Here is a 24,539-nt window from a genome sequence, read left to right as displayed (position 1 = left end):
CTCTTCTCGAATGCGGAGTTCACTGTGCAAGCTGAGAGGGGCAGAAAATGTAGTTGTTCTTTGTGGTTATCCCCACCACTCAACTACGTTGTAAGTTAAATGGTAGCTGAGAGACCTCCGATCCCTTCAACAGCCAAATTTTTAACTAGTAGGCATGTACTGCCTTCCGAGGCCATCCCTTCTTCTCAGGCCACAGCTAACCTCCCATCTCCACTAGTTCAGGTGGAGTCCAGCTGCCTTGTGGGTCTCTGTTGTGACTGAACTTGATGCCAACCAGCTTTACACTTACTCACCAAGGAGGTGCTGCAGCACTTGAGGTGTCTGGAGGATCAGCTGTCCTTGGATAGGCCCCTTAATTCCCTCCTGAGGAGTGCACAGGCATGAGCAGTTCTCTGAACACACAATGCTGAAACTGGTACTGTTAGAAAGGACACCGTCTCAAATGACTGACATTCCTGAAACACCTCATTTGCAGCAGATAACCAAGCCTTGCAGAGAAAGTTTTCTATCAGTTACAGCTGCAAACAGGGCAATGCAGTAACAGCAGCTTTTATTAGTGTTCTTGTTCATGGGATCATTTGCATCAGAATCTTATAAATGCAAGAAGACTCTCCTCTCTTGTTTACAGAGCAACACTGAGGAGTTATCACAGCCTGAGGGACTAATCTAAAATTAACTTTGCTTCAGAAAAAGCTTTAAAAAAAAAGCCCTTAGCATTTTCAATAAGGAATCTCATAGCTGGCGCTGAAGTCAAAGCTCCTGGTGATGTCAGCTTGTTTGCACCTTTGTAACTCGCCAGGACCAAATTCTGAATGGATTTGCACCCTTATGGATCATGTTGTCTGCCGGGAACAGCAATGGGCAACTTTGTCCGGGCTTGAAAGCTCTGACAGAGCAGGGGAGCCCTTGTGGGGCTGGTTTCTTCTGCCTTCCTCCGGGCTGGACAGAATCGGCTGTTGACCCTAACAGGACCCATCAGCTGACGAAGGTCTGATGAGGTCCAACCTGTGTTTCATCACCCCCTGAGGGAGAGTGCATGTAGGCAGTTCTGAGAGCCAGCGTTTCCCAAGGAAACAAAAGCAGATATGTCTGGTTATAAATTTAACTTGTGTGTGATTTAGTCTTGCATTTTTTTCATCTTATTTCATTACAGATAGATTCCAACAAGAACTAGAAATACAGTATTTTAATCATAATAGTCTAGAACTGAAACTTTGCAGCATCCAGCTGTATTTCCCAGCCAGTTTCATGATTGTCATGAAGAAGCATCTGAATAATTAGGAAAGAAAACACCGTTTTTTCCTATATTACCATATTTTCATTGAGATTCGCGCTCAAAGTCAAAAGATTTTGTGGTCCAGATTGTGAGGCACGGTTACAACATTTCCAGGATTTAGCAGGTCCTCTGCTAGGCTCAGGATTTAGCCTGCTTATCAGTAGCTGGCACTCTCTTGAGGGGACCCTGTGATGGCAACAGCGAAGGGTGTTGACTGTCAATTGGGCAAGATACGCAGTCGTCAATCAGGGTCAGTTCTGCAGCCTCTGCTCTGGCCGAGTGGAGAGCCTTTCTCATCAGTGACCTGCAGCGTTTGAGACTTGAGGATTGACAGAGGACTTCAGTTTTCACTGCTGCTAACCATTAACCTTCACAAGCAAAGCATTCCCACAAAAAATTCATCCAAGGCGAGTATGACAGGAAATATTCAAAGCATGAAATGAATGCTTATAGCATGACAAAGCAGTGCTTGAAAGACATGAAACGTTCATTACGCTTGGAGTGGCTGAATGCTGCAAAGGAAAGGAGAAATAAAAATGTGGCTAGAGTATATATTTTTATTTCTCCATATGTGTGTACAGGAAAAAGGCAATGAACCTTCCCAGTGGATAAGGTGCATAAATACAGCTGCGATTATTCTAAGTCATTTCAAAATATATTTTTATTCTGTTGCTCCGTTCCATTCCTTTCCACATACATTTATCTGCAAGATAACAGCAAGGGCCATCTAGAGGGCAGCTTGGAAATGGGCTGGCCAGGAGCCCCCTCCTAGGAAGCTCCCGTTCCTCAGTGAGGTGAGTTTCCCTCCCTCGATCTGCAGGGCCAAGGCTTTTCTTTTTTGCCCCGCAGCAGTGTCAGGTTGCTGTCCCCTCCTCTGCTGCAGCACGGGGCTGGGGGCAGGCAGCCATGGCAGGGTACTGACCCCATGCCGGCCCCTTCTACCCATGTCCCACCTTTGCATGTTGAGAGGTGCCTCGGTGCTAACTTTAGCCAGTCCTCCTGGGGTCCTGGGAAGGACTGCTGGAGCTGTGAGCAATCTCCAATTTTCGCTACAACCGTTTTTTCTTCGTATGTCTTCTTGAGAGACTTGCTGTTTAATTAACAGCTGAGAGTTGAGTTGCATCAGAGTAATTGCTACTGCCTGAGCAGACCACAGGCTGAAGGATGCTTTTGAATACCATGCTTGCCCACCAAGAAGCTGGGCACTTAGGGAAAGATGTTTATTTGTGGTGTGGGCATCGTTTTAATTTTCTGTCCAGTAGAGAGGGGAGTTTATTAGTGGGAAGAGAATGCGATGCCAAGGCCTAACTTGCAAAACAAAACCCCAAACCTATCTATTTGTCTTTCGATGTAAGAATTTCCTAATGCCTGTAATGTAAGACAAAGGGAAAATTTTACTTGCAGGAAAATTGCCTTCCACAATAACCAAGAAAAAAAATACAAAACGCCCACACCAGAGCTGCATGATCCAAAATGTGAACTTTTTACGCCTCCCCAACCTTCTAGGTTAGGCTTCCAACCAAGTGATCTTTTATTATCAACATGATATACCCTTGACATAATTTGGCGCAGTAAAGCTTCTTCTGCTGAACTCGTGATTTCATTTACTAGATCTGATGAAAGTTCTGTGAACCACGGTAAAATGTGATAATTAGTAGTTTAATTCTTTTAGGGTGTGCGTATTAATTGAAAAGACTTGAACTATAAATACAGGGCCTGTGGATAAAAGCACACTCTGAAATCAGTCGCTTATCCGAAGTATTCATTACTTCACATCTATTTAGGTAGTGTCTCTTTGCAGCAGTGCCAGTCGGCTGTTGAAGTGAGTGGGAGCCTTCCACTCAGAGATCGCAACAGCAAAATCCAGCCTGACTCGCCGCTGCTCTCATGTGATCGGAAGCACTCCCCGGCCAGAATTTTGCCCTCTGTGGTCAAACCACTGGAAGTTAAAAATGTGTGCCGGGAGCTGTGCTCTGCAGATGAGCTGGTGAAGCGCTGGCTCTCTCCCCGCGCAAGCTGCGGGAGACAGAAGGGGCTGAAGGCAGCGTTTGCCGGCTGGCCGCAGCGTCCTTCTCTCCCGCTTGAGGTGGAGGCGGCGGCGTGTTGGCGGGTGGCAGACTGCCTGTCTCCGGCAGCCGAGGGGGAACGTCTTTCTGATGCTCAACAAGTCCACCCAGAGCATCAGAGGTCCCCCACGATTCGAGTCGCAGCCAGCCTGGACCTTCGTAACAAACCGTATTTTTCCTCCTACGTACTCGCTTACCCTTCACCGTATTTGGGACCGTCGGCACCTAAACCTCTGCTGCTTCGGGCAGAGCTCGGTTCATTCGGCCGTGAATGTCAGTGTAGCACGGGGCCACTGCTGAGAGCTGCGATAAGGGATCGTGCTTTCTCACTCGCGCTCATGTGTTCTTTTGTTCTGACTTCCTGACCAACGCAGGAGGTATTCTGTTGACTCTAGGCCTTTCCAAATATACATATATACCCTACGAAAATGTATGTTGTTAGTTCACACCTTCCTCTGGTTTCTGTGTGTGGTATTGTGCCTGGATGAATCATACCTGGTTTTACAGGTACAAGGTGATTTTCATTCAAATGTATTCCAACCTTCATACTCATATTCGGCTTGTACATTCAGAAGAAATCTATATATCTGTGTATGCTGCAGATTCATGGGTTAATCAGGTGCTTTCCAAGTAGCCTTAATTTTGTAAATCTGAAGTTGCGTACATAAGCAAAGAGAGGCACATGAAGAACAAGGCACAGCTCCTGAAAGCTGTATGCTGGACCATTGCTGTTGTCAAGGGAGGGCACTTCGGGGAGACCAGGCTCCCAGAAAAAGCCTCATCACTTCTGTAGCTAATCAGATACTATTTTTTAATTGCAAATACTACTTTTTAATTGCAAAAGTTGCTAGATAGGAAATGGAAAGAAAGTTTAGGGTGACTCTCACAGAGCTGCGAGAATAAAATCCCCTCTGAAGCCTGGCCCTAGTGTGACTGAAATGGAAAAATACTAGATCTGTTTCTTGGAAAGTGAGAAGGAGACTATTTGCAATGGTTCACAAATATTTTCCCAGGAGCAACTTAGTGAGCATGGCAAAAGGGGGCAGGAGGAAGGTGAGGCGAGCGAGCCACACTTGTAAACATACTCTTTTAACTCTGCTATTGTTATTTTGCACACAAAAGGCGCCGCAAGTTGTTTACAGCAGTTCATGCTATTCGTTTCTGCTCCTTTTTCTCCCGTCAGTGCCGTATCTTCAGCTATACAACTTTTTTTCTGGGTTGTGATAGTGTCCAGATAGATTTTGGTGGTGGGGTGGTAGAAAGGTGCCAGTTGATTAAATGTGCTGCTTACTATGTGCATTTCATGTCTGCTGTCTTAACATTTTTTTGTTAACCACTGTTGCAACTGAAGAAAATGCTGAAGTTTGACAGTGGGGAGTTACTGCCGAGTTATGTGCTGTAAACTATATCATCCCTCTGCCTTCTCCCTTTCTCCCCCTCCTGCTGAAACCAAATGATTTATAAAATGCCTTCACATTCTTGAGTGAGTTCACACTATCACCTCCAGGCACTGCACTGAGGAGTCTTAGGAGTGGATGGGAAACACTGATCTGATAGCTGGTATTTTTCTCTGAAAGGGGGGGGGTGAGGGCAAAAAAGAGCTGATTAAATTTAAAGGAGAAAAGTTTCCTGCTGTGCCCCAGAGTAAATCTGTAGTCAGTGAAGCACTTACTAGTAAACAAGAGATGTATGTGGTTATAGTGGGTTTTTATTATTACACGCTGCCATTGTTTTCCATTTTCATAAGATTCAATTAATGTAATCATTTTAGAGTGTCTCTAATCATTACCTCCCACCCTCCCTCACTCGTACTTGAAGCAAGGGGATCCGCTGCAAGCCACACTCTCGGATGAGGAGCCGGCACCTCGCTCCTGTCACTGGCAAAAGGACGCACAAGAAAATGATAGGGCTGCTACCGGGGATTCGGATAGGTTTCTTCTCTCTCTCTGGCCTTTGCAGAACACATGGCTGGCACCCCAACCCCTGGCTGCGGTGTGCCGTCCCGTGGGCTCACTGCCACGTCACCCCCCAGTAGTCCCCCCCTGCCCCAGTCCACTGGAGCACTGGGTGGCAGAGGGAGAAGCGGTGCTTTTGGTGGTGCAGTGAGCCAGGGTACGGGCCAGCAGTTTCCTACTAGTCAGGCACAGGGATGTCAAGACCATCTTTCAGACCGCGGTGGGCTAACCCTTTGCTGGCATTTCTTCTCCTACGATCATAAAGGAGGAATACTTATGTAGCTTGTAACACTCACTCACAGAGAATCCAGACCTCTGTCCCTGTTATTTTTCTACTTCAGTTCCTTATTCTTAAAATCTTATCTGTAACAGAAGGCTCTTTGACAGCTGCATCCCCATCTGAAAACCTGCTGGTGTTTGGGAGGGTGTCCCCACCTGACCAGCTTTGCAGTGCAGACCACCTGCAATTTTCCCACATGTTATATCTCAAAGTCCTTAAAAATCAGGGAATTCGCTTTCAGGAAGTTTCCAATAGCAGAATGCAGCGAGCTAGCTGTGTCCCCCACGCCATACAGAGGGGAGCCAATTTTATCGTACAGCAGAGCATGCCATAGCTTGAGCTGCAGGAGGAAGGGAAGAGGTGGGAAGCAGGAGAGGATGGACAGCAGCTTGATGGACTGAGGTGGCTGTGGTTTTGAGGCAGGAGGGGAACCCCACAGATTTTTGTGAGGGAAGGCTCAGAGCAGTGGTATGGTAGTGGCCCACAGCTCAATTTAAAGCAATAATAAAAGGGGCTGGAAAGGATATGACGACCTGAGCAAACAGCTGAGGAATGAGGCAGCCCAGTATTAGTGAATCCAGATTTCTGTCTGGCATGGCCATGAAGGATGCATTTGCAGTAGTACTGGGAGCCGTCCACTGTTAGAAGGAGAAAGAAGTAAAGATCATCCCGTGTACAATATAAATGTAAGTTGTTATTACTACTATTGCTATGTCAGCCGTAAACTGTTCCCACGAGAACGGAGATGCAACATCATTGAAAAAGAATGTCTTACTGTGAAATGGGCAGCAGAAACACTGTGGCATTATCTGCCGGGTAATGAATTTACCTTGGAGACAGATCATTATTCCCTCCTGCAAATGAACCAGATGAAGGACAGGAACACAAGGATAACTCAGCAATACTTGTATTTTACAGTCTTCTGAATTTAAAAAAACAAACAAACAAGCAAAAAAAGTAGCTGGATATAAATGTAAGGATAGAGAAGCATGGCATGTCAAGAGAGATTGCCTGTGGCAAGATATGGAGAGGAAAGCAAGTTTTCTTTCAGCTCTATGCTAACATGGTAAATGGACTAAGGCTTGGATTTCATCCCACCTAACACTAGGCGTTAAAATGAGGCACCAGCTATGAACCTAAAATCCTCACTCTCCCTCTGTAATCAGTGGAGGTACTGGGTCTTCTGGGAATTCATCTCTCTCTGTTGAACCTCAAGGAGGTTTAAAACCAGTATGTTTCAGGTTAATGCTGCAGCTGGTCTGGACCTGAGATTCTGCTGCTAGAGGAAGTCACCCACCCTCCTCCTGCTCATCCTGAAAAGCCAGAGTAGGCAAAGAAAGACTTTGCTGCAAGAGCAAAGGTGGATCTAGCAGGGCATGTTGACTTGGTTGAATGATTTTTTCAGGGTAGAAGAGTGGACAGTGTATCTACTGCCCACGTGTACTTTCTTCCCTTTCTATTTTTCTCCCGACTTCTACAAAATGGGAGTTTCTTAGATAAATTATCATTTTACAGAAGTGTTTATGTTCTCTGTGGAAGAATGTGTCTAGGGATGGGCATACTGGCAACAAGAACTTCCTCCTCAACTCTTCCAGTGAAGTTTTGTTCTAAACTGCCCAAATGAAGCCGTTATTCAAAAGTAAAAATGTTCTGTTCCATTTCTTGTTTTCATTCTTTTATGCGTCTAGGGACTGAACTGCTGTGAAAAGAGCGCATTCTCACAGGATGTCTTGCCTAATTTTGCAGACAAGAGAGGTTCAGCTATTCCTATTATGATGAGATAAGAATCTGAAATGTTGGGATCACATCCATCCTGAGTTGAACTCTGAGTCTTCCAAAATCCATCCATCATTATTTTCTCCTTTCTTTCTGTATTTCAGTAATGCAAGCAAAGAAGGAACAGAGAAGAAATGGATGTTTATGCGTTATAAACCATAATGGATAGGTTTCCTTTTTACCTGAGTTGCTTTAGTTTAATGTAAAGGGGCCTGTGAGTGGAATTCCTTTTCCATTTTCATTCTTTCTGCCTGCTTGACTGCTGCTCATCAGCGAAAGATCTGCCTTTCATGTAAAGTCAGTCACAGTACGAAGTCTCATAGTTTACAATGCAGAGTACTGTTAGAACAAGCCTGATGGCTGTCACGGGTCAGGTGAGCCAGGCTGCTAAGCATGGTCCAAATTTGAAGTTCTAGCCCCTGTGGTATCTTCAGATTGTCCTAAATATATGCAGATAGGGCATTTGACATAGAGACTCTACCCCACAGCCACATTTCTGCGTCTCTGTGTATCGCACTATGCCACACAAGAGTGACTGCTGGGGAGGAGTAAGAGGGTCTAGAGACGCAAGCCTTCTACCACGGGAAGAGGACTGCACAGGCTCAGCTGACCCAACCTCTAGCAACAGATTCATCTCAGGTCCTTACCACTATACCAGGACTATGTTCAGGTTGCTGGAGGCAGCCTCCTGGGGTGAGACATCCCACCGTTGTCATCTCAATTCCTTGAGGCACGTCCCCTGGAACCACCATATCTGCCACACATGGGATAAGCACATGAAATTAGATAAGGACTAAGAAGGTCCCTGTCTGGCCCTTCTGTTTACTTTGTTAATCTTGAATCCCTCACAATACACTCACAATTAGTGAACTCGGAGGCCCTCTTTGGGCTACAGTCTGAGCAGATTACACAGAGAAAATAAATTCGGTCCATGCTCTGGCCTGACCTTGGCCTGAACCTGAGAAAGTGAATACCCCTATCACACCAACATGTGTCTGTAGAAGTACAGTAAACACAAACAGGGGTCACTGGCCCTCTCTATCGTACAGTCCCAGGCCAGGAGTCTAGAGTTTTGGGCTGTCCGCCCAAGTACTTGTTAATAAATGTCCATTCTTAGTCTGTAAAGGAATGTAGACAGGGCATCCTGCCCTACAAAACACAAACTTAGAATAAAACAGAAAGAGAGTCTCAGTCATCATGCAGAGGTCTGCTGCTGGTCTCCACATCCAGCAGTCTCTACCCACTGGACTTACGTTGCTAGTTTGGGACTTGGGTGGGGGAATTATCCACTAATACACTGTGGGTTCTCCACCGCTGTCTGTAAGCGTAGTTGCCTGCTTAACCCCAAGTGCATCAGTCCTTGGGAAGTCAGCCGATAAGACTGTGGGGCTTCCTCCTCAATACCTGGAGGAGGCAGAGACCTGGCAGAGCCTGGGCTATGAGACAGGAGAGCCTGGATCACCCGGTGGGAGGGTTGTGTTTCTTATAGGGGTGTGCAGGACTTTGCCCGTGCATCTTCACACTCCCAGTGGAGTCAGTCAGAGGCAGATGACGGGGTGAGATGTTCCTTGTGGAGACTCACCGGTGCCTTTGCTAGTCACTCCACCCTTTTGTTCTTCTCTGGACATGTCCTACATAACTCAGGGGAAGTTGGTGCAGACCTTGGTGGCCACCCAGAGATTCTGTGCTCAGTGGAGGCACTTTGTTCACTGCTAGCAGGCAATGAGGACAATCCCTTCAGTCCCCAGCCCTCAGTATGCAGTGCCTCTATGGAGAGGGTGATGCTGCACTGGGTGTCACTTTGCCATCTGGACAGGAGTTGTAAGTTGGACACGTGGTGTTTGCCTACAGTGGCCTAACCTGCATCCATAAGCATCGAGTTTTGTGCTCTAGGTCTTGTGCAAGCTTGACATGTCCCTAGAAAAGCATTACCGTGCTTCCAGACCTGTCCCTTTCTGTCTTCTCTGCAACCAGTATATCAAAGCTTTATTCCAGAGACTTGCCTTGGTACCCTGCTGCCCAAGGTGAGACAGCCCAGGCACTGCTGGAGAAAAGCTCATGAGGTAGTCCCCCATCTTCCATGCAGGGATCTCCAAGGGTGGCCCCGACTGAACTTCATGAGCCTGGTAATGTGGACAGTTAAGGACAGACTGTACGTGTGTTGTCATGGCGTGACTAGTGGAAAGTCTCTTCCCTCCCCAGCCACAAGGATAACTAACATGTAAACCTAGTCAGCCTACTTGGGACTAAAATTTGTCAATGTTAGGAGATTATTGTTCTGTACAAAGAATAGAGGAGTAACAGTCTTCTGGAGAGAAAACTCCAAGCAATACAATGGAAAGGACAATAGGTAAATAGAATAACATGATTTGCATGGGGTTTATTGTGAATTAAAGTTTGCCCACCAGTGGTGTCAGCAGAGGAGGTGTAAGAAGCAACTCTGAAGGGAGAGGAAAACCCGTGGGGAAAGGTGGAGCTGGCTGATCCTTGTGACTTAGCTTCCACACCCAGCACCCTTATTTTCGCGTCACATTTATGCTCTCTAATCTTCAGCAGATATTTCTACAGCTTCCATTATTGTGGTGTCCAGCCACAGACTTTTAAAAGTGTCTCAGTGTGAAAAGAGAGCACCGCTAGGAAGGGAGGATGAGAGGAAATCACTGATGAAGTCACCAGGGTTTGTGTCCGTATCGCCCAGCAAAGCGGAGCAGGAGAGCTGCCCACCCTCACCTGACCCTGGCCCCTCTGGCTCCTCCTGGACACTGGGCTTTTCTAGAGAATCCTGCCATATACTCTGAATACATGGATTATTCCTATAACTATAAACTAATGTGCAAATAAAACAAAAAAACCAACACCTCTTTTTATAGCCCCCTAATTCTGTGTCCACGGGGCTTCAGACTCCCTTGGTTCAGCTCCGAGCATGTCTGCAGAGTAACCTTGGAGGGTACACTTAGCTACGACCAGCTGAGGGAGGGTTTTATTGATCCTAAAATAATTACAGCATTGCTGAGTCTAGTTGTATAATTTCTTGGCAATATACTAATTAAAACTAGATATTTACACACAACGCTTATTTAAACTTAAGACTTATTTAAAAGAACCTGCATACTTATAATAACTATATATCATGGCTTTATTGAGGACTGTGTTTTTCATGCAGATTGAATTCTCGAGCGCTGTTATTAACATAAATGAGCCCACGGCTTTATGTTCAGGACTGAATACTTCCAGGGCATCTGAATCATCCTGGTGTTTCATTTCACTATCTAAAATTATTTTTAAAATACTACATTTTTTTAACTTGCTGTATTATGGCAATTAGAAATCTCTCTGTGTTTACTAGGAACAGAGAGTCCAGCAGAGCTGAGTGTTTAACGTGATGAATAGCGTTAGGAGCTCAAAGAAAAGTCAGATGCGTGTCGACACTTATCAAAGCTGTTCTGCTGCTCAGAATGACTGTTCGTGATACTTGTTTCACGATAAACTTCCTCAGAACATGATGTTACTGGAAAAAAAATGATCCACTCTGAGAAATACGCAGGTGACACAGTTGAGTCAGCAGCTTGCAACAGTGACACAGGCTTACGTTTATAAAAATCCCCACTGAACTTTTGTCTTCTGCGTGCGTATATCATAGCCTTAAAATCTGTCGCCACAAAAGTGTCCCGTTTCTTGTGTTCACTTGGTAGCTGTTTAAACTAACAAAAATCTTCCCACCACCCTGATGAAGAGGTAGATTCCTGGGCTTAAAAGTCTTAATAGTCACAAAACTTTCCTCTTTCATAAGTAATTTACTGTATAAATATTAGTATCTCCAGTGACCACTGATACTTCTGGGGAAATGATAAACATGGAAAAATAACAGACCACTGTGGAAACCAAAAAATCCTGCCTTCCGTATGAGAGGGTTTAATTATTGAAGTTGCAAGCATTTCCCCATGCACAAGCATCTCGGCATTCATAGGTGGAAAGTACCTCATGCTGTGTTTGAAATATCAACTGGATTTAAAAGAAGGCTTTGTGCTTCACCATGGACCTTTCTTAGCCTCCTGCAGATGGTTCCTTTTGCTGAAAAGAGACATGACTTGTGAGACGGGGAGACCTGCGTGCCGTTTTTTCGTGCTGCTCTAATCCTGCTTTACACCCATAAAGGACTTCAGTCCTTAAGCCCTTACCCTCTTTCTCCTAAATATTAAAATTATTTTCCTGAGTGTCATACCGTATTAAAGCAGAATGAAAATGGGTTTAACAATTGCTGGCATGGGGCTTCTGTACAGCATGTGTGTCACAAATCATGTCACTTTTCAGCAATAGGGCTGCTGCCAGCGGGAGGCTCAGAAATGCTCATGTTAATCAAAAATTTTAATTTCAAATCAAATTGACAGTTTACACATGGTGAGAAATGCTTCTCACCATGTGATATTTCAGTATGCTACACTGGGCAAAATGGGTGCACTTTCCTGTTAAGAATTTTGACTGCAGTATCTGCAAATTTATGGGTTTCAGTGTATTGGGTATGGTGAGTAGTTGATCTAAGGGAGCCCCTTGGAGAATAGGAGACAGAAGGGTTTTCATGCAGCCTGGCACTGGTGAGCCGCTGTTGGCACATGCTGCTGGAGAAATGACAGGTATTCAATAAACATCACTATGGTTAAGAGGAAGATTTAAAGGAGGGAGGGGCTGCAGTGCTATAAACAGGATTTGAAACAAATGTGCTTATTTCAGTCCATGATTAGTCTGAATACCTAAGTATTCCACACCAGTTTTTAAATATCCTTACATTTATTTTCACACTGATGTTCTTCACACAGTATCAACAATAATATTTACGGCATTAATACTGTAGCTAAATTCTAAATTGAAGTGGTGTAAACCCAAGTAAACTCCGTGTGTACCGAGGCATGCTCCATTGGTGTGAAGACCACAACGTGGCTACATGTCACGCTTAGGGCATGCAGCCCCGGCATTGGCTCCTACAAGCCCTTACGTCTGCCAGCAGCTTCCTAGAAGTCAGTGGACAAAATTCAGGAGGCAAAATTTCAGTTGATACTTGAGGAGGAGGAGTAAGAGGAGCAAGGACAGTTGATGGAGCGTGTGTGATCTGTTCCAGACAAACGAGTTGTAGAAAGCGATGTTTTCAGGCTCTACCAGAAATATGATGCTGGCATCAAAAAATGACCAGCTAAAAAGAAATTATCCTTACATTGTTCTCTCTAGGAGGTTTTTCAGCTCTCTTGGGGGGTCCTGAGGTTAATGCGATGCCTAGCTCGTGACATTGGGGCTTTCATTTTAAAAAGCCCTTGCAGGGGGAAAGGAGCAGGGACAGCAGTACCCAACTTCTCGTATCTCCCCCTCCAGTGCCTGTATTTATCATTCGCCTGCAAGCGTGAGAGGGTGGGTGGGTGCCCGTGGCTGGCAGCCCGGGGAGCGCCCTGCAGCAGCACATGCCACCAGCATCCCTGGGAGGCTGAGGGAAACCGGGTGGTTTCTCTGGGCTCATTTGGACACCGACTCATGCTTTGAACTGTGAAGCCGAACTGGCAGTATCACCGCAGACCTTGGAGATCACAGCTGTCATTGCTCTTGTAACCAGGGTTGATATGAAAATATGAAGATAAATAACTCCTTCATATTATTATTTTCAGGGAGGCAGGCTTTTCTTTTTATTACTCTTTTTATTGTTGGATGCCATAAATATTCCAGAATTATTATCCCAAGGTAGATTTCATCTCATTTACTTCGAAAGGCTTTTGAGGAGGCACATTATTTTATAAGCTGCCAAATGAGTATGACCATTTATAATGATTTTTCTTCTTTTCTTTAATATTTGCTTTTTGGATTGAGGACCTGAAACAGAAATATGCTAATTTAAGACATCTGTTGTTTTTCAAGCTATAGGCCCCTGTCGGTATTAATGTATTTATTTATCAAAATGGGTATATGGTAGAAAGGGAGATTCTGAATTTTTATCATTATATCAAAAAACTGTATTTAACTGATTTCTCACGCACGTGAGTACCAAAAAGTACCCTAAAATATTAGGAGTCATCAGAAATTAAAAACCACACCGCACATCTTAGGTCTTGGAATGGTTTCCATTGCACAAGGTCCTTGACATGAACTTGAAGGGCTTTCAGTGTTTCACGAAGACCTTTGTCTTCAAGAGAAAGGAACTATCCTTGTGCCCTCCACTTGGACAAAACCTGACATGATTGATTCCAATCTATGATCAGTTCATTAGCGGTAATAAGTTGCCATTAATTCCACTATCTCTGCACTTAAATACAAAATGAGCTGAATCTCCTAAGAGCTGAAGCTGCTGTGGATCCATGCAGGATCAGACTGTTGGTGACACAGACAGCCTGATACCACCTTTGCTCTTCTCCGTGTTTGTTAATTTGCAACCCAGACTCTGGAGATCAATATGATACATATTGAAATAATAATTAGGCATTGTTATTATTAGATTCTAAAATGCCGTGAGCATGAAAGGCAATGCGCGGTGAGACATTACATGTGTATTTCTGTTCTGATTCACCTCTGGAGAAAGCCCATCGTGGCGGGTCGGGTGGATTCCCTAGTGACGGTGTGAGAGTCCTTTCTCCCAGCCACCTCCCAGCACCTTCAGATGTTGATTCCCGATGCCCACCGAGAATATACAAACTGTATGGAAACGGAGCTGACCTTGAGCACTGCTATCAGAAGCGCACCCACGAAAACTAGCAGCACTTCACAATTTTACCGTCTGCTAGATGCAGGCTTTTTAGCTAAAAACCAAAATGGCAAATCATTTACCAATGGTTTTGCATATTGTGAAGGGTTAACAAAACTTTCATTATCACACTCTATTAAGCCAGGACCAGGAAACAATTTCTAATCAACACTCAGATCTGGGCAGGGATTGTGCAGTCTTTTGTAGGAGGCCTCAGATCTGTGTTCTCTATTCTCACATGCTCACTTCCAGCTGTTGTCATTGAAATCCCACATAATCTCCCCGGGTCAAAGGGCAGTCATCCATGACTGCCGCTGTTAGGAGGTTATGCTGATTTCTGTTGTCAAATATTGGCCCTTTTCTCTTTCAATCACTCCCATTCTACTTTTTTTAACAAGAAAGATCCAGCCTAGAATTGTATTACATGACTTTAAAGTCTTAAAAGTGTTTCTCTATTGTACTAACACGACATGCCCTGGACGGTCTAATCCATCCTGCTATGGGCCACAAAGAAAGTTCTGGTGCTTCTTAAAACCTCAGCCAAAGGCAGGTAGGCGAGCCGGAGAGAATAACAGCGTATGTGACGTGCGGCACAGCAGTTATTTCATAAGAAAATGTGTAATTTGTCCAAGGTGAGCTATTGCTGTGGCATTAAAATTAAATTGGAAATAACAAGCTGAAATAGAAGTGGGAGCATTTGTCAGAGAACAAGAGAGGGTTCTGTATCACCTTTAATGTATAATATCTTCCTTAAGTCTTCCATAAGAAGTCCATGAATTAAAAATGCGGTCTAGTTTACCATTGAAGGTTTATAATTTACAAATTTGAGGAATGCATTTTGTACAAAGCAATTAAAATGAGGCCATTGTGCCAGCTCTGGAGATCGGTATTTGGGGTCTGTTGGTAAATGCAGATTTCGTTACAGCTATGTGCAATATTCAGGCCTGTGTACGGCTCCCTTGTGCTGTCTTCCATCGGAATAGGAGAGACATTCACTTGGACAGAGTATTGTGGCTGGGATAGATCATCTCTTCAATCTCCACAATTTTTTTAGACACAAAGTTAGCGTATGCGGTTTGGCCCCACGGATCTAGCTTTCCATTTCCAGCGTGGGATAGTGACCAAGCATCTCTGGGCAGGAGAGACCTACTGCTGTTGCCCCGGGCAGGGTTGGTCAAGCGCTTGGGCAGTGGTTGGTCTCAGCCCGGGGAGCTCCCCGCGGTCACCCACACTTGCCCTGGAGGTGGACGCTTCCCAGAAGTGAGGTGCACCTTCCTCCCCGTCCGTGCACATGGCACACGGCCGCTGTGCCAGGCTTGCCTGCAGGACCACGTGTCTCTGCAGAGGGATGTGCTTCTGGAAGGGTGTGCAGTCGTGGGCTGCCTCAGCTGGGTCAGCCCAGGCTTAATAAACTCACCTTCCAATTACGCAGAGTGTAAGTGTTACGAAGGTCTTGACTGAAGCGTGCATATTCTGTCCTTTCCGTTTTGCTGGATAACGCAGATTAGGACCAACTCTGTCACTCCCATCCTCCTCAGCCAGTGCAGACGTGGAATAGCTAATCTTTTGGGAGTCCTCGGGGTGATCCGGGTTCCCTCTGATAGCATCCCCTCTCTCAAGGCCTCCATGTGCTGTGTGATATAGACATTAATTTTCTAATCAATATTATTGCTCCACATTGTTTGTGAAACATGGGATTATCTAGATAGAGGATAAAACCAGAAGGAATCAAGTTGCACTTTGAGCAGAGAGGGCTTTTCTTTTAATCGGGCATTTGGTTAAGATAATAGGCTTGAGACCCTAATTGATTATTACTATTTTAAGGTTTTAAGATGACTATGTATAGTGAGATGCTGAACATGAAAAAGACTTTAGAAATGGCTTCAGTGCCAGCTTCGGGGGACTTGTGTAATTTCAAAACACTGAAAAGGAATCAGTGTCTCCCAAAAAGCTGTTTTCCAAAGCTTAATACATTGTCACTCAGACTGCAGTGGAAGAGAAATAACTGGGTTTGGAATTTTTCACCTTCAAAGGAGTAACTCTTTCCCGGTTTTATTTAAGCTTGGATTTCAGGAAACCAGCTGTATCTCTATTTAGAAAATACCTTGTATATTTATGATGCAATCTAACTATTTTATAATAAAAATAATACTGTTGGATTACACAAGGAAGCCTGCTAATTAAATAACAATAATACCTTGAGCACCTTGAAAACATCTTCTGATATTCAATTAAGGAACAACAACCCGATGAACTTTAACCTATAGACCATATTCAGACTTTCTACATAAAAGTAATTGCATCAGTCATGATTTTCTCAAGCTACAACACAAGCTCTTGATTGGTAGCTCAACGTCTGAGACTCCTTTTTACAGCATTAATTGGGAAAGCAGACAATACTCTCCCTGTAAACTAGATTTTAGGACGAAGGTTAGTTGCCTTTGTACACGTTTACTCATTGAAATAGGAATGTTTGCTTAATAATTCAAAACAAATAGCATTAGACAACAAGTCCTAATCCTGATTTCTCCTCTGCCAGTGTAAATTAGGAGAAAATTAGGTGAAACTCTGTTTGATCAGTGTAGAAAGACTTGTTTAAAACTTCTTTGAGATCAGAATTAGGCTCCAGCATTCAAGCCTTTTCTTCTGGCTTCTTTACTGGGATCTAAAAGAAGAATATGTAAATGGCATTATGAATTTTCTCCCCAATTAAAGCAGTCATCAAGTTATGGAAAGATGTTTTTCATGTGGTACTTGGTTACGGTAGTGTTGCATCGCATTTGTATGCTATACCAAATGTGTGATTGGGTAATGGCATATTATTTATTAGTTAGTATCCTGATCTGCTTTATTCAATTTGGTCTGATTAGCCTGGGGTTTTTTTCCCCTTGGGGGAAAAACCATCATCCTCATGAGCCAAAGTGAGGTCTTGTGTAATGAGCTAACTCCTAGCTGAACCTAGACTTGGGTTGAAGAAATGATTCAACAATATATTTAAATGCCTGCTTAACTTTGTCAGCCCATCTTTATTTGGCAGGGCAAATAAGCATGTGCTTTAGTCAAGCATGTGATTAAAATTAAGCACGTGCTCCAACTGCTTTGCTGAGTCAGGACCTGCCTTGGCTAGCCAGGTGTCTTAATTTATACCCAGAATTTCAGTGAATGAGCTCTGTTAGTTTTTTATAAAGTGAGTAAAAATTCTCTCATCCTCATTTTGAACACCTGCTTTACTACCAAAATGTGACTGTCGCACAAAGCTGTGGAGATAACCCAATCATATACAGCAGTTTTAGTGTCCTGTCTTTGGGATATTTAGCAAAAGGATCACAGTGCACGTATTTCAGTAAAGTGCCGTATGAAAAGTAAATCTTGCAAGCTTTCAAGATGTTTAATCATCTTTTCAGTAAAGGAGCTTGTTAATGCCAACATCTGCATATGTAATTGCTTGACTTTACCTATTTTTTTCTCATTCAGAATTAAGTGGAACAGCCAAATTGATATATTTTTGCATTTTGACCCCTGTTAATAGGCACAAAATGTTTACTTCACGTATTTTGTCAATCCTGGTATTTCCCAGTCGCTCTTCTTTTACATGTCTAGCTTCTTTGTCCTATTTCTCTCATTTTCTTGTTGCATGGTTATCACAGCTCAGCAAAAGCTACAGTCTTAGGCCTGGATTTTACAATCTGAACCATGCAGGCAAACCTTTAAACTTTCACAGAGTTCTACTGAACTGCAAATTCACAGACCAACCATGCATCGAAATGAGTTCAAGATACAACTCTAAGCCAAGGGCATTGCTTTTATGGGTATCAAGATATTATTAATGATTGGCGAGACGAGCCCCTGATTTCCTAATGTTTATAAGTAAATAACAAATTGGAGAATTGTGAAATTCACCTTTCATTTGTGAAATGTTTATTTTCAGTCTTGAAGGATGAAAATCTAATCACTCTCATTGACGTGCTGTTGTTTAATGATTACTATTACATGTACACGCATAAGAAATATTCCTACAGAAGTAAGTGGACATTTCAAGTATACCCAGCAAAATAAGAATAAAGAAATTAGCACTTATTAGCACTTAAAGAAATAACTTATTCAACTATTCTCATGCCCTGCGGGACCCTGAAAGCTAGAATGTATTTAAAACCATTCTACGGCATTTTCTTTTCTGGTTTTATCTGTGTTTGCTAGGCTAAGGTAACATGGTTAGCCGTGCGACAATCATGTTTTTATTGGATGATTACAAAAGCCTGTAGACTTTCCCTTAAAAAATCAACCCGATATCCTACCATAGCTGTGATTTGTTTTTTACTTCAATATTTAAATTTCACCTTCACTCTTAGTGCGATAGGAACCTGCCTGAGAAATGCAGGTGGAAGTGGACACCAGAGCAGAGCCAGTATGGTGCACTGTGAAAAAACAACACGTGACAGATGTTCATAGCATTGCTGAATGCACTTCTGGAAGTTGCTCAGATACTGCCATGATGAGCACAGTATGAGAAGTTATATAGCATAGACTGGCTTCCCTACGAAGGGCTCTGCGGAGTAGTAAGCGTCCTGGCCCTGATCCAGCAAGGCACTTAAGCATATGCTTAATTTTAGGCACATGAGTGGTTTCAGTGAAGACCTGAGAGAATTATTTTTAATTCACAGATCATTTAATTCAATAGGCAGGTCTGCTGCAGCATATGAAAAGTAGATCTTCATATTAAAAATACTTGGGAAATTGTCAATGAACAAACGTTGTGTATGGCCAGCAACCATTTCTAAAAAGCAGAATGATGTAGTCATCACCTTTATTATGGTAAAATACAAAGCAGATCAGGCAAAAGCATTTACAATTATCTGAGAGCTATTTCTAAGTTGAAAATAAGGAAAAATAAAAGCTTGTAAGAACATTTTTTCATTTGAAGTAGAGAAAAATTTATTCTCTTGATGTAAATAAAAACCTTGTTTGCAGATTGAGGAATTTGTTTGTGTTGAATTTCAGCATCAATTTCAATATTTTATAGTACATTTATCTACAGCTGGAGTATGACAGATTTGTGTATATTTATATGTTTGTGTACATAATACATATGTATACACACATACACAAGGATGCCCAAAGATATACATATACACAGTTTGAAAACTCATCATTATTGCTGAAGTATAAAAACATGCCTGATGTAGAAACTTGTCTCAAGTCTGTTAGCTTAGCAACTGCGTTCATCTGGCATTGTAGGAGCCTCACAGAAGCAGGGAAGTTCTTCTGTGCAGGAGCAGAATTCGCTGAGATCTTGGCTGGAGATGAATGGCTGACCTCCCTCCAGATCTCTCCCAAACCTTTCCCTGACACCTTCCCTGACATGTCACCCTCTGTAGTCCTGCACACAAGATGTATTTCTTTTACTTCCCATTCTGCAGGTGGAAATGGCCATGGGATATGTTGGGGTTTTTATAACAACCCCAAAAGAAAGCCAGGAGAACAAATATGCAGCTTGCATTAGTCCTATTGCTCTGGTCATTAGAGGAAGGTGCACAGGTACTGCCGGGATGAGTGTGGGGTACAGTGCCATATACCGAACGTAGGGAAATTGTACTGAATCTGACAAACAATTAACAACGGAGCAGATGGTGCCCCTGCAAAACATTCAATAATATACGTGTGCGTGCGTTGGAATCAGTGACTCTAAGTAGGACAACCTAAAAAGGTATGCCACTTATCCTGTGGACAAGTAGGACTTTACAGTTCTTTTAATAATCTCTTTATCCTGAGATTTCTCCTTTGACCCTGATTTCAAAAGCAGGATGTCAGTCTGGCCGACTAACTGCAGACCTCTAATTGAAGTCCAGTTATGTCCCGCGTGAACTGCTGTATCCCACTCCACACACTTACACTGGGTTGCAGCCCGAAAGCTGCTCCTTTTGTAATTGATCATACCCGTGAAAATTAAATGAACATTTGGTGGTAGGCATGTTTTCAGAGAAGAAGGAAAATACTGTTATGTAAAGTGCAATAACATTTTGATACCAAGTGTAGAGGCATTCCTTGCACAAGGGAGGCCAGCGTGGAAGCGTATGCCTTGGTTCCTAAAGACAGTCCAAAGCTCAAAGTTAATACTTTTCTTATGCAGAAATTTATTTTTCTTTTCAAAAGCTAGTTTTAAATGTTAGAATTCTTTTTTTTTTTTTGTGGGAAAGACATTCATTTAATTTTTTTTAACCAGCTGCTATTTTAAGATTTCCCTAATGTAACCTTAGAAAAATGAAGAGTACATCTTTAAATCTTGTTTTGTTTGAATGAATGGGTAGATAATCCTGATCAGATGTTTCTTTAGAGAATAATGTTTAAAACGATTATGGAACTTAGCTGTCCTGTCTGTTTCCTAGGTACAGTATTTTCATTTCAATTGTGAAGTCATTAGGGGTCATCCAAGGTAACCGTTTATTAAAATAGTCCTCTTTTGTTTCAGATTTCCTGTTGAGATGCTTTAACATGTAAAAATCTCCCTGCTGATGTGTCATGTTAGCTTTCCTAACCTCTAGATAGAAACCACAAAGCAGCCTACATAGCTGTATGACTAGTTACCCACCTACATAAACAATAATTACTGCTAAGTGGGAAATTAGATGTCACATTTTAAGTCTAAATGAAAGTAAAGTACTTGAGAATACTGTCATTAAATGCTTAAAGCTAATCGCAGTTCTCTCACTCTGTTTGTTTTGTAGGACATTTGGGCTTCCAGGACAGTTTTGTCACATCAGGTGTTTTCAGTGTGACTGAGCTAGTAAGAGTCTCACAAAGTAAGTACCATTTTGTGGCCGGTTTATGTGGTTTCTGCAATCCCAGTTTTTTTCTTTGATTCTTATCGTGCCCCTTCCCCAATTCAGAAACAGTGTCTTGAAAATTGAGAGTCTCTTCTCCCCACTTCTCATCAGTGGGCAGTGTTTGTGTGCCACATCTTTTAACATCGGAAAATAAAATAGCATAATTTTTTAAAGTAAATGAAAAAATCTTAATCTGCAAACTTGCATGTGCAAGTTGATAAGCTTGTCTGGTACCCAGCTGAAAGTGGGCAGACTCTGTATCAGAGTGCAGATAAAAGCCTACAGAGGTCAGCTTATCCAGTGGATCCCTTGCAGGATCCAAGGACTGTACTTTAACCATACCTCTGGAAATGACATGATCTGTGCACATAAACCTGGAAATTTTCTTACGCCACTTTTATGTAAGAATTGCAGTGTTCATCCATGGCATGCGTACATGTGTTTCTACACCTGCAAATTGATGAACTGATTAATAATGCCAACAACTGTACCAACTTCGGCTCTGATAACCTCAGTTCATAGAATCATAGAATCATAAAATGGTTTGGGTTGGAAGGGACCTTAAAGATCGTCTAGTTCCAACCCCCCTGCCATGGGCAGGGACACTTTCTGCTAGACCAGGTTGCTCAAAGCCCCATCCAACCTGGCCTTGAACACTTCCAGGGATGGGGCATCCGCAGCCTCTCTGGGCAACCTGTTCCAGTGCCTCACCACCCTCACAGTGAAGAACTTCTTCTTTATATCTAATTTAAATCTAACCTCTCTCAGTTTAAAGCCATTACCCCTTGTCCTATCACTACATGCCCTTGTAAAAAGTCCCTCTCTAGCTTTCTTGTAGGCCCCCTTTAGGTAGTGGAAGGTTGCCCTAAGGTCTTCCCAGAACCTTCTCTTCTCCAGGCTGAACAATCCCAACTCTCCTCTCAGCCTGTCTTCATAGGAGAGGTGCTCCAGCCCCCTGATCATCTTTGTGGCCCTCCTCTGGACTCGCTCCAAGACTTGTGCAGAGGCATACATCTTGACTTCGCAAGGCCTGCATTTTCCATTAACTGTATGGAATTCTGTCTTCTAGAGGGATTTGGTTTTTGACCTTTAAAGAATGCTAATGCCCCCAGCATGAATGACACACTGCAGCATGATCATTACAGGCTTGTCAATACTCACTAACAACTCTGAATTAAGAGTACCTGTCACCACCCTGTTCCATTGATCAAAGGTGCATTGATTGTATTTTGCTATGACATAATCCAGATAGTCCAAGGAGAGAGTATGGACAGTTTCTTGCAGAGAGACTGCTGGTAAGCCAGGGCCATAGGTACCAGTCCTTTGGGGATCTTTTCTGCAGCTGGTGTAGAGTTGTGCAGTAACATCACATTGTCACCAATTGCCACTGCTCCAGGTGAACCACTCAACTACGCAACTAGGTTCCTCTTTAAAACCTTAGGGTTTGTAACCAATCTCTCTAGCACAGACAGTGATAAAAATGGTTCTCCTCCTAGACGGCAGGAATATTTGTTTGTGTACTGGCTCTGAGCATGTAGTTTAAGTCCTTCCGGGGCTGGAATCTAACTGGCACAAACCTAGCAGAGAATCTGTGGGTTTGAGTCAGAACACAGAGTTTCTGTAAGGATTTTCCTGGTTTATTTCCTCTTTTGGAAAGACTTGCACTAGCTAGTAAATTGGCTTTATATTCAAAAATAGGATGCTACAAGGAAAGCATGACAAGTGGGAGATACATGACTGCCAGAGTTATATGTGCTGGAGGGAGAGACAGAGAGAAAAAGTTTGAGGCAGACATTTCTCCTGAGTTTTCTTCCCTGACAACTGGTGGGAATTTTGTGAAAAGGACAAAGTTAAGAGGACTTAGAAGTCAAGAGTAGCTGCTGAGTGCTCAGCACATTTGCAAATCAGTTCACTTACTGAAGTGCTTAAATAGGGACTTTGACATCTAACTCACTGTACTGTGTACACTAACTTGCTGGTACCTGCAGCCATGGTGGACAAAACCAAGTTATCACCAGTCTTTGAATGTCTCCGTGTTATGTCACTTTATTTCAGTGTGACAGCGTAAGGCTTTTGAAGCCCAAAGGATTCACCCTCCCCCTCTGCAAGGCATCCCACTTCACCACAATCTTATCTTCGCTGTAGGAGCCCTACACAGCAGAACTGCCTCTGGACTCTGTCAGCCGTGCTTCATGTGCGCACAGGACAGGGCTGCTAGAAAACTGCCCCCGTTCAGGGCTTGAGCCTTCACAGCCAGCCCCAGTCCCAGCCTCCCTGAGAGTTTGGCATTGACCTCACGAGCATCATGTTTCATGCTTATTAATTTTCCATGATATTTTATTGTAACTAAACTAAAACATTGTGTATCAGAAAGCCTAGCATTCAGCATGTTTTGCAAACTATGTAGTGTGTCTGAGATGTTCCCTCTGCTTGCCATTGAAGTGCACCTCCTCCAAGGAAGGGGCACCTGCACGCAGGAAGAGCAGGACAGGCATGAACTCTATCGGAAATAAGAAAGAACGTGTTGGTGGGCAAAATAAAAAGATTCAGCTTTTATCTGTTCCAGACACAGGAGTATGCACTCTTTTTCATGGGCTCTTTAATAATCCTGGGAGGTCAAGACCTCAGTTTTATATCCTGTCTACAAGCCAGCACCTCTACCAAAAATAGTGTCCCCAAAGCCTATCGGGATATCACTTCAGAACTGACTCAGAGGGAAGAGTGCCAGCAACTGATTTAGCTACGCTGCTTTTGATAGCACCCTGGATTTTCCTTGGAGATGCCCCAGACATGTACTGACCAGCCGTAACCTTGTTTACTTTATGAGGTCTGAGAAGCCCACAGCCTGACATGCCGTGGCTACCCAGTAGGATATGTTTAGTGTAGAGTCTAGCATCAAATTCCCGGTGAAGTCAGTATGAATTCGCATGCTCATATTCAAAGAATTATTTAACATAATAGAGCAACAAAGTAATTGCTGCATATTTGCCTAATTGGCAGGCAAGATCTTTTAAAGAGTGTGCTTTTCAATATAACCCTTGCTGGGTTGTCTACAGGTTCCTGTGTCTTGATTTGAGACCAGTCCGTGAGTTATTTTCATGCTGGGGAGCTCAGCTTATGACCAGCCATCATCCAGACTCAGTGGCAGTTATTAACAGTCTGTAGCTTGAATAATCAAAATGTCCTCACTCCATTCTCCTGTTTTTACTTTCTAAAAAGTCATTGCTCCTTCAGAAGCCACCATGGCTAGGGAAGGAACAAGCCTGCCTGTCCATAGTGGGCCCTCATGGTTAGTGTCTGCTCTCTTCCTGAGAGTGGTCTGTGTTTGCTTTACAAAGAGGTTATCTTTGTGTATGCCCATTGTCATTTTTCTTTCCTTGCTTGCTTTTGATAAAATGATGATAGAAATAAGTGATTTCCCACAGTTTTAACTGGCCTGTGGCTGCTGTTATCTAAAATTAATCTTACAAAATATTGTTGGTAGCAATTATGTGCCAGGTTTATTTAGTAAAGTTCCCAGAGGTCCACATGACAAGGAATCTCAAGTAATAGGCAGTTGTCTCCGTCATGCAAATTTGGGGCATGAATTAATCAAATGAAAGGTCAGCTGTTAACCATTATCTATCTTACCTATCAGTGCTGATCATCAC

At 43.2% G+C, this 24,539-nt stretch overlaps 1 protein-coding gene across 14 annotated transcripts in view; it reads left to right on the top strand.

The window, feature by feature from the left end:
- Positions 1-24,539, top strand: part of NFIA (nuclear factor I A) — a 360,757-nt gene that overhangs the window by 246,231 nt on the left and 89,987 nt on the right. For all 14 annotated transcript variants that reach the window (XM_069788571.1, XM_069788580.1, XM_069788575.1 and 11 more), the window contains one exon: positions 20,791-20,865. In XM_069788571.1, the coding sequence (XP_069644672.1) occupies positions 20,791-20,865 (75 nt within the window). The remainder of the gene's footprint in view (positions 1-20,790; positions 20,866-24,539) is intronic.

Source organism: Haliaeetus albicilla, chromosome 8 (assembly GCF_947461875.1).
Source record: "Haliaeetus albicilla chromosome 8, bHalAlb1.1, whole genome shotgun sequence".
NCBI classification, from domain to species: Eukaryota; Metazoa; Chordata; class Aves; order Accipitriformes; family Accipitridae; genus Haliaeetus; species Haliaeetus albicilla.
This window is presented reverse-complemented; position numbering and strand designations above follow the sequence as displayed.